The sequence below is a fragment of the Littorina saxatilis genome, linkage group LG15, assembly GCF_037325665.1.
Source record: "Littorina saxatilis isolate snail1 linkage group LG15, US_GU_Lsax_2.0, whole genome shotgun sequence".
NCBI lineage: Eukaryota > Metazoa > Mollusca > Gastropoda > Littorinimorpha > Littorinidae > Littorina > Littorina saxatilis.
Genome location: NC_090259.1, coordinates 17,813,105 through 17,824,319, shown reverse-complemented (window position 1 = coordinate 17,824,319; position 11,215 = coordinate 17,813,105). Strand labels below are relative to the sequence as shown.

The 11,215-nt window shown below is 43.3% G+C and overlaps 1 protein-coding gene across 1 annotated transcript in view; it reads right to left on the bottom strand.

Moving 5' to 3' along the window:
- The window catches only part of LOC138948713 (uncharacterized), a 44,421-nt gene extending 36,136 nt beyond the window's left edge, over positions 1–8,285 (bottom strand). The window contains exon 1 of the mRNA XM_070320319.1: positions 8,164–8,285. Coding sequence (XP_070176420.1) covers positions 8,164–8,191 — 28 coding nt within the window. The 5' untranslated portion in view covers positions 8,192–8,285. The remainder of the gene's footprint in view (positions 1–8,163) is intronic.
- Between the last annotated feature and the right edge of the window lie 2,930 nt (positions 8,286–11,215).

Here is an 11,215-nt window from a genome sequence, read left to right as displayed (position 1 = left end):
GGTTGAAAAATGAGGGCGTGACAGTGCCGCCTCAACTTTCACGAAAAGCCGGATATGACGTCATCAAAGACATTTATCAAAAAAATGAAAAAAACGTATGGGGATTTCATACCCAGGAACTCTCATGTCAAATTTCATAAAGATCGGTCCAGTAGTTTAGTCTGAATCGCTCTACACACACACACAGACACACAGACACACAGACACACGCACATACACCACGACCCTCGTTTCGATTCCCCCTCGATGTTAAAATATTTAGTCAAAACTTGACTAAATATAAAAATTGGGTAGCGCCGTATACTGTATGGCAGCTCGCTTTCCCCAGGGAGAAAGCAGCCCGAATTTCTGTGAGGTTACCCTCATGGACTATATAAAATCTTATCCTTATCCTTATAATTGTTAAGGACATCAAAACATGGTTCTCGGTGAAAACTTGACCGAGGGCCATTTTACGACGTCCTTGACTCGAGTGTGCGCTGCTTCCTGGGCAAGGTAAAGAACACCGAAAATACTTCAATGCCGTTCTCGAGCTACGCTGACTTTTACAAAGGGTACAGCTGACACGGCTTACGTAATCTGGTTTCCTGGTCATTTGTGGGAAAAATCTGTCCGACAAAAAAGAAGAAGAAGAAGTGCGCGCAGAGAGAGAGAGAGAGAGAGAGAGAGAGAGAGAGAGAGAGAGAGAGAGAGAGACAGACAGACAGACAGACAGACAGACAGACAGACAGACAGACAGACAGACAGACAGACAGACAGACAGACTTTCCGCACTCGTTAAAATGTCAGTCGATACTGGAATGAATGTTGAAACATTGTAAACTTAAAAAAAAAAAATAATAATAATATTAAAATTAAACATTCATACGAGTTACTATCTGTGACAAGGACGCATAAGAAGTATAGCAACTAAATATTAATCCGCTTACCCATTGCTCCTCTTCGCACCTCGGCCTGTGAGTCGTCCTTTTCCTGAGTACTTGCACACAAGTTTTGCGTATGCATACTTCAGTTCGTCTGGAAAAGGCTGTTTTGAATTCTTGTATTTGACCACGTACACCAAATCGTTCTTTCTGGAAAAGTCTGCCAGCCGTTCGGTAAGATCATTCCAACTTCTGAATGTTTTCCCCAACTGTCATTTGTGCCATTTCTCAGCGATTGATCAACGGTGTGGTTATTATGGATGTAGTAAGTGTCGAATTGTGAGAATGCACAGTTCTGTCCGCCAAGTGGTTTTAAACACTGCGCGTATTTGCACCAAGTAATAACGTGTCACATCAAAATAGTTCTTTACCTGTCAGATAGTTTAGCGCCAAAAACATGAACCAATGATAGCCCATGGATTAGTAAGTCATATGATGTTGGGGCGGGGCCAATGAACTAATGTCAACACAGTAAGTATCAACCAATGTTTGGCTCCGCCCCCACATCACGTGGACTGGGTGGCCGAGTGGTAACGCACTTGCGCTCGGAAGCGAGAGGTTGCGAGTTCGACCCTGGGTCAGGGCGTTAGCAATTTTCTCCCCCCTTTCCTAACCTAGGTGGTGGGTTCAAGTGCTAGTCTTTCGGATGAGACGAAAAACCAAGGTCCCTTCGTGTACACTACATTGGGGTGTGCACGTTAAAGATCCCACGATTGACAAAAGGGTCTTTCCTGGCAAAATTGTATAGGCATAGATAAAACAATGTCCACCAAAATACCCGTGTGACTTGGAATAATAGGCCGTGAAAAGTAGGATATGCGCCGAAATGGCTGCGATCTGCTGGTCGATGTGAATGCATGATGTATTGTGTAAGAAAATTCCATCTCACACGGCATAAATAGATCCCTGCGCCTTGAGTCCGAGTCTGGAGATACGCGCGCGATAGAAGACTTCATATATATAATCACGTGACCCATAAACCCATCGCCTGTAATTAGATCATAATATTACCGCTTCAGTTCTGAGACATCCTGCTTGCTGGCGCGCGCGCAGAGAAAAAAAATTCCCTCTTTATCTTCGCTTCTGATGCTCATCCTATTGTTGTTGGCACTCGGGTTTGTTTGTTTGTTTGCTTAACGCCCAGCCGACCACGAAGGGCCATATCAGGGCGGTGCTGCTTTTGACATATAACGTGCGCCACACACAAGACAGAAGTCGCAGCACAGGCTTCATGTCTCACAGAGTCACATTATTCTGACACCTGACCAACCAGTCCTAGCACTAACCCCATAATGCCAGACGCCAGGCGGAGCAGCCACTAGATTGCCAATTTTAAAGTCTTAGGTATGACCCGGCCGGGGTTCGAACCCACGACCTCCCGATCACGGGGCGGACGCCTTACCACGAGGATTGGGACTCGGGTAACAGGGAGCGAAGGGCAGTGCCCCACCTAGTGATCGAGTGCCACAACCCAGACTTTTCCCTTAATATATATATAGGTTTTAAACTCCTGCTTCCGGATTATACAAAACACATTAAAACATGTATTAAACAATGGCGACTGCACGTGAGAGGGAACAATAAAGAGACCAAAAAGCAATGTACTCACGTTAAAATGACGAACACGGAACGAATAACAGCGACGTTTCGACCTAAGGGTCTTCTTCAGGCACAAAAACACAAAAATACACACACAAAAAAGAAGAAGAAAGACGATAGAACAAATGAAGAGAAGAATAACTGACAAAACAACTGCACTGCACAAACCAACAAATGACAAAGACTGTCTTTGTCATTTGTTGATTTGTGCAGTGCAGTTGTTTTGTCAGTTATTCTTCTCTTCATTTGTTCTATCGTCTTTCTTCTTTTTTGTGTGTGTATTTTTGTGTTTTTGTGCCTGAAGAAGACCCTTAGGTCGAAACGTCGCTGTTATTCGTTCCGTGTTCGTCATTTTAACGTGAGTACATTGCTTTTTGGTCTCTACATTAAAACATGATGACATTAACGAGAGGATAGCTGTTTTCTCTCAATTTTACTTCCCTATAGGTCAGTATTACGTGTTTGCGCATGTTCTTTATATTTTTTCTTACAATGTTGTCACTTTTAAACCTTTTAACAGGTGGTCCCGAGTTTTATCATTTTTTAACGAAACTATAATTGAATTAAAGTTTATGTTTTTAATGGTCCTTCCCTTAGGAAGTCAACGTATATAAAGGAAATATTATTAATACTCCTCTTACAAGGACCTTAACATATATCTCTTATTGCCCCCCCCCCCCCCCCTCCCGTACTCATGGAGAGTGGGTCCTGGGTCCTATCACGGTCGGGCTTGCTTGATCTTGCCCTTTTCTTTTCCTCCTCTATTTTTTTTTATCATATTACCCCAGTCCTGTCCGAGGCCAACAATCTATGCCTGTAGGACGTTAATATATCTTGTAAGTAACTGCGCTGGCTGCAAAATTCCTCAAACGGGAGGTGATTTTAGACAGGCAAGGCACTGGTTTTCCCTTGAGACATGAGAAAATGACTTTTTTTTCATTTTTCTCTGATGGATTGGCTCGCTAATTAAGAATGATAACCACAATAATTTAGAAAAAGAACAGTTTAAACTCTGATGTCATCGTAACACCCAGGAACATGTCTATACTGGTTTTACCGCGCTGGCGTCAAACAACACTTTTCATCTCAAACTCCTTACGACCAGACAAAATATATTCATGTCCTATAGGCATGTATTGTTAGCCTTTTAAGAACATGATCTGGGTTATAGGAAAAAAAACACCGAACGAACGAAAATTAAGGGGCTTAAATTAAGGTCTAAATTGCTTATTATTGGTTTATACGATAGTTAAAAAAAAAATTTAAAAATTTAAAAATAAATCGGGAGCTGGTTAAAAACAGAAGGATGACGGGAGTGGGGTTGATAAGATATTTAAAAATATCTGTTAAGATTGGATAAAATTGAGTACTTTGTATCACCTTGGTATAAGTGGGGTCCACATACGTAATCTGGGGGGATGGGACGATAAAATCGAGTGTTTATTTCATCCCAATGATGTTAAAAGTTATACAATCAGAGCCACATTTGGTTTACAAACAGTCAGACAGAGACTTAAAGTTTAGTGAAGAGCGGCTCTGCAGTTTCTGTCTTCTGCGTAGTGAAGAAAAACCGGCTTCGGAGGCAAACGCCTTTCCACCACGCCACAACCCTTACAACATTTTTGCGTGAAAACTGTCTGTCTGTCTGTCTGTCTGTCTGTCTGTCTGTCTGTCTGTCTCTCTCTCCCTCCCTCCGTACCTCTCTCTCTTCCTCCCTCCTTTGCTGTCTCTCTCTCTCCCTCCCTCCTTACCTCTCTCTCTCCCTCCCTCCTTTGCTGTCTCTCTCTCTTCCTTCCTCCGTAACTCTCTCTCTCCCTCCCTTCTTTGCTCCATCTCTCTCTCCCTCCCTCCTTACCTCTCTCTCTATCTGTCTTTCCTTTGCTCCCTCTCTCTCTCCCTCCCTCCGTACCTCTCTCTCTCTCCCTCCCTCCTTTGCTGCCTCTCTCTCCCTTCCTCCATACCTCTCTATCTCCCTCCCTCCTTTGCTCCCTCTCTCTCTCTCCCTTCCTCCGTACCTCTCTCTCTCCCTCCCTTCTTTGCCCCCTCTCTCTGTCTCCCTTCCGCCATACCTCTCTCTCTCCCTCCCTCCTTTGCTCCCTCTATCTCTATCTCATTCTCTTTCTCCGTACCTCTCTCTCTCCCTCCCTTCATCCGTACCTCTCTCTCTCCCTCCCTTCATCCGTACCTCTCTCTCTCCCTCCCTTCCTCCGTACCTTTCTCTCTCCCTCCCTTATTCCGTACCTCTCTCTCTCCCTCCCTCCTTTGCTCCCCCTACGCGGTTCATACTTCGCAATAAGTCAAGTCAAGTCAATATTTATTTTAAAAAACCTCTAGGGTTACATGAATAAAATAAATAAAAATTGCAATAAACACGACAAAAAAGATGTAATAATGAGACACAACACTTCGAATTAACCTAAAATAAATCTCATAACAAAATAATTGTAATCATTTTTTTTTTTTTACAGGAATGTATGTTTCTGTGTTTGTTTTTGTTTTAATACAAAAAAAACCGTGATCAAATAATCAGAACTCTTTCAAAATACTCTTAATAAAATATATTAAATGCAATAACTTTTTTTTTTTTTAATTCAAATAAATGTTTTAGTTTGACTGCATTTGAATAAAAACTGAATTCTGATGAAAGCAGTTACTGTAAAGTCATTTGAAGTCACATGATAAAAATCACATGGTTTAGTTGAGCAGACCAAAAAGTGCAGAGCTAAAATATGTGTATGAATCTGTGTGAAAATCCAGTCCGTTTGTCCACAGGGATGCTAGGAAGCAGTCAAATGGGGTCGCTCAATCTGCTCAAATCCAGTCAAATGGGGTCGCACGGGCCGACAAATGGGGACGTCCCCGTTTGTCGGAAGCGTCCCCATTTGACTGCTCTCCAGTGACAATCGTCCCCATTTGTCGGTAAAACCACCTACACACACACACACACACACACACACACACACATACACACACACACGCGCGCGCGCAAACACACACACACACACACACATATATACACACACACTCACACACATATAGACACATACACATGAATACTGTAAACACCCAGACAAAGACAAATTAAACTGACAGACATACACACAGACAAACCGACACAGACACTTGCACGCCCACACTTACGCCCGCATTTACACCAGCAAACACACTCACACACACACACACACACACACACACACACACACACACACACACACACACACACACACACACACACACTCTCTCTCTTATTGAAGTGAACGGCTTTTGCAAAAACTTGCACGAAGAGTGGTGAGAAAAAAATTGGGGGGCAGGTGTCCGGTGGGCAGTTGTCCTCCCTCGGTGGGGGGGGGGGGGGGCAGGTGTCCGGGGGGCAATTGTCCTAGTAGGGAAATTATCCGGAGGGGGGGGGGCAGTTGTCGGGGAACAATTATCCAGGGGGCAATTAGCCTGCCACGGACTAAAAACACCAGTGTTCACTTTATCGTTTGATGAGGGTAAGATGGAACAGAATGCGTCAAAGCTGGAACACTGTTCCATGTTTGCCTCTATATGTGTTCCAGCATAGCCGCATGGCACCTGCATGGATTTCGACTTTAGCTGTAGGATACATGTGACGTTTCCAATCTTTTTCCCCCGTTCATAGTGTAACACATTGATGTAGGTTTGAAATAGCAATCAACATTTTATGTGAACGTATATAGATAAAGAGTAATAAAACGAATTCTAGACAATAGAAATAAGAAGAAGAAGGGAGAAAAGATAAAAAAAAACGTACCTCTTCTTTGGTTTTGCCGCAGTTGCCATTTTTCTTTTTGCAATAACATCGGAGGAGGTCACCAGACATTTCTGCTAAAAAAAATTTCATGAATTGTTTCCCGTTGACCGCATATTGAGGTGTTCCAAGTTAGCCGACTGTTCCGGGATTGGCGACTTTCCCTTACGGCGAAATAAATTCTTGTCCTTAAATTGTTCTTGTTCTTGTGTGTGTGTGTGTGTGTGTGTGTGTGTGTGTGTGTGTGTGTGTATGTCTGTGTGTGTGTGTGTGTGTGTGGCTGTGGCTGTGTGTGGCTGTGGCTGTGTGTTTGTGTGTCTAGTTTGTGCGTCTGTACCTCTCTTTGTCTGTGTGTGTCTATGTCTGTGAGCTGAATGTGTACATCTTTCTAATTAACTTTCTTTCATGAAATGTACGTATTATTTCTAGCAATGGGCGTGTCCCCTGTTTTGAGCGAACACTGTTTTTGTGGTGCATTACCTGTGCTTTTAAAAACAAATGCAAAAAATACACAACGGCCTTAATTTCTCTTTGCTTGAATGAATTTCAACTTCAAGAACATTGTTTGAGAGTGCAGATTTTTTAAAAATCATTGCATGAAGAACTTGGCACTCACATTTTTTTTTCTTCAGAAAACGAAAACAGGAAAAAAAATGTTTTAAATAAGAAAAATGTTGAGATCGCACCCGGGACCGCCGGATGCGGAGCGTAACGTTAACGTAACGTTAAATATCCATTATACCACGAAGACAACTGTAGAAACACAACAACTTAAGCCTACCAACATTAGCGCATGCGCCGACGTACGACCGCCCCCATGTCCAGACAAAAAACACAGATCTTAATACTAGGGGTCATAGCCTTAGAAAAATTCCCACTTTACACAGAGAACACCCACGATCTTAATTTCTGGTATTTAACTAATTTGAGGGATGTTAATTCTTATTCCAAGAAAAACCTTGGGCAGATCTGAGACGATACTTTTTTTACGAGAAAGAGTGCGCCCGTGGCCAGAAAACGATTGTCTTCCGTTACAATTTCTGAGGAAACAGGAACCCGATTTGATATTAAACCGACTCTGACAGCTGTTGTCAGCGTTTTATTGTAGAAATCAGTACTGGCCTTCGTTTGTTGATCTTGTACTCGTTAGAATATGGTTGAATCTAAAATAAAAAGTCAGAAACTTAAGGGCGTTCTTTCGTCGTTTTTTCTGTTGCTGAATCCACAGGAGAACAAAAACCATGAGAACAATAAATGTTCAACAACAACCACCCTAAAATCAATAAGATGTCACGGCGTACTGGTCTACGCCCTCCAAAGGAGGCACGGTAACTAAGTTGGTAGCTAGAGTAATAGACTTAATTGTGATCAGCGAATCACGGGTTCGAATCCGGGTAGCGACGGATACCGGTCAACGTAATGTGCAGTCTCAGAGACAGCAAACATGTCCCACCTTCGTGTCACCACTATGGCAGGTAAAAGATCTCCGGCATTCTACTAGTAGTGCAGGTAGCTGACTATACCTAGATACGCACACGCCTGGATAGCGCGACTCCTGTTGCTGCTATCTTTCCACTGGGTGGAAGCGACCCATATTTCACAGCGATGGGGTAATAAAGTAATGAAAATGAAATGGAAAAAAAGTGAAAGAACGCCACGAGACATTTATACCTTGCTCTCGCGAAACCAATGATCTATTTGTTTGCATGTCCATTCATGTGTGACTGTCATGTACGTTTTACACGTTGATTTTTTTTAAACAGATATTTTGTTGACATGTTTTCTGGCGGCGTTGTTGGCATTTCACTAAGTGTGACCAGTGATATAAGATTGTTCCAAAATAAAAGTAAAAAGGCGTCAAGTGTTTACCTGAGCTTGTTGTCGCACCGTACTCCATTTTGCTCGCATACGCAAACTGTGGTGGAGTCCTCTGCCTGGTCTTTGTTACACTTCTTTGCAGCGTGAGACTCAATTCTGCGTGCACATATTAAAGAGGTTACGGGAAAAACGACCGCCTTCCGAGTACAGAACCTGACTCTCACTCTACTGGGTTAACATCCGGTTTGGCGTTACCGGTTCGTCTCGCGAGGTCTATTTCGTCTGGGGTAGACCAGGCGTTACGTAAGCAGTCTGACACAAGAAATCAAAATCCGGATGACAGTTTTGTATTGTGTCCGTACTCGGTATTAGGTCGTTCTCTTCGTAACTTCTATATATATATATATATACGACTAGTGTCTGTGTGTCTGTCTGTGTGTCTGTCTGTGTATCTGTCTGTGTGTCTGTGCGCGATGCACGGCCAAAGTTCTCGATGGATCTGCTTCAAATTTGGTGGGCATATTCAAGTAGACCCGGGACACGACACAACCTGGTCGATATTTCAACACGTGCTCTCAGCGCGCAGCGCGGAACCGATTTTGGTTCCACCTCAGCTATTTTGGTTCCACCTCAGCTTACCCGGGCCCCCATACCGACACACCATAGCCGCTACACCACATTACAACGCCAAAGTTCTCGGTGGATCTTTTTCAAATTTGGACACCGTATTCAGCTACACCCCGGACACAATATCATCGATGAGATATTTCAACACGTGCTCTCAGCGCGCAGCGCTGAACTCATTTCCGTTTTTGTGTTCATTTCACCATTATAAGTAACTCTTCCTTATCTTCTCCAGTGTTTGGCGTTTATCTCCCTTCCTTCGTGTGGCTTTCCCGTTCAGTTGTAAGTTACTACACTGCGCTGTCCACTGCGCTGAGCGTCTTCGGATATTCCCGGCGTTCTGTTACTGTTACCTATTTTTAGAAGGTCAACGCAGTGTACAGAACGTAAATTGGACCCGTAAATTATCCTCACTGTAAAAGTGCAAAGGTCGAATCAATTTATAGCCACGCGAAAAATACACTGTCATCTATCTCTCTATAGATACGGCTTCTCTCTGTGTGTGTGTGTGTGTGTGTGTGTAAGTGTGTGTGTCTATATGAGCAACACCTGTGCATTCTTCAGTTCTGTTTGTGATGTGGTCTGGCGGCTTTTGTGTAATTTTATGTCTCAAGTCCTTAATGGCTCAAAACCGTAGGACTTTTAATATTAATTTTAACGTAATTTTATGTACTGGCCTTCCTTTGAGAAGCCATAACTTGCTCAGTCCTGTTTGAGTGGAGTTCGCCTCCAAAGGTGATTAACACGGTTACATTCGTCGACAAGGATGGGACTCGATATGGTCAGGAATGGCATTATGGCCACTGAATCATTTTCGTGCTGTTCCCATTCCACGAATCTGGGAGGGACCTAAGCTTGGCGGGTCCATAGTTCGGACCCGGCGAAGCCGGCGTACGGCTCTAAGTACTTCTTCCCGGCGAAGCCGGCTACCCGGCGAAGCGGGTATTCATTCTAGTATATATATATATACGACTTGTGTCTGTCTGTGTGTCTGTGTGTGTGTCTGTCTGTGTGTGAGTTCGCGATGCACGGCCAAAGTTCTCGATGGATCTGCTTCAAATTTGGTGGGCATATTCAGGTAGACCCGGTACAGGACACAACCTGGTCGATATTTCAACACGTGCTCTCAGCGCGCAGCGCTGAACCGATTTTGGTTCCACCTCAGCTATTTTGGTTCCACCTCAGCTACCCGGGCCCCCATACCGACACACCAAAGCCAAAGTTCTCGGTGGATCTTTTTCAAATTTGGACACCGTATTCAGCTACACCCCGGACACAATATCATCGATGAGATATTTCAACACGTGCTCTCAGCGCGCAGCGCTAAACCGAATTTGGTTTTTGTGTTCATTTCACCATTATAAGTAACTCTTCCTTATCTTCTCATCTTCTCCATGTTTTCAGCGTTTACCTCCCTTCCTTCGTATGGTGCACTTTTGTATGAAGGGGGCATCTTCGGATATTCCCCGTTCTGTTACTATTTTTAGAAGGTCACCGCAGTGTCCAGAACGTAAATTGGACCCGTAAATTATCCTCACTGTAAAAGTGCAAAGGTCGAATCAATTTATAGCCACGCGAAAAATACACTGTCATCTATCTCTCTATAGATACGGCTTCTCTGTGTTTGTGTGTGTGTGTGTGTGTGTGTGTGTGTGTGTGTGTGTGTGTGTGTGTGTGTGTGTGTGTGTGTGTGTGTGTGTGTGTCTCTATGTGAGGAACACCTGTGCATTGTTCAGTTCTGTTTGTGATGTGGTCTGGCGGCTTTTGTGTAATTTTATGTTGGCTCCCGCCATCCCTCCTGATTCCAGCGACTAGCCTCTAGACAACATATCCTCACCCAAGGCCCACTAGTCGCCAAACTGTACATATTGTTTTTATTACCACGGCCTTCGTGGCTTACATCTTAATCCTTTTATTTGTAAAAAGTTTTGAGATTTATTGTTCGTGTTCCTCTTACTTGCTCATCTATTTGGTTTTATTGGTGATCCTGAAAGGTTCCACTTTTTAACTCGATTTGAATTAAAATATTACAAGCCCGTTATTCAAGATATAGAATACAGACTTATAATTCTTACCAAGAAACATCTTAACTACTTTTCATTTTAACAAATTCCACAGAGCATTATCAACTCAACCCCACCCCCTGCCCTCCTCTCCTTATTTTTTGTTTCTTTCTTTCCTCTTTTTGAAAGCGGACAAACACTCAAGTCCTTAATGGCTCAAAACCGTAGGACTTTTAATATTAATTTTAACGTAATTTTATGTACTGGCCTTCCTTTGAGAAGCCATAACAGTTCAAAAGGGCTTAGAGATAAGCTCTAACTTGCTCAGTTCTGTTTGAGTGGAGTTCGCCTCCAAAGGTGATTAACACGGTTACATTCGTCGACAAGGATGGGACTCGATATGGTCAGGAATGGCATTATGGCCACTGAATCATTTTCGTGCTGTTCCCATTCCACGAATCTGGGAGGGACCTAAG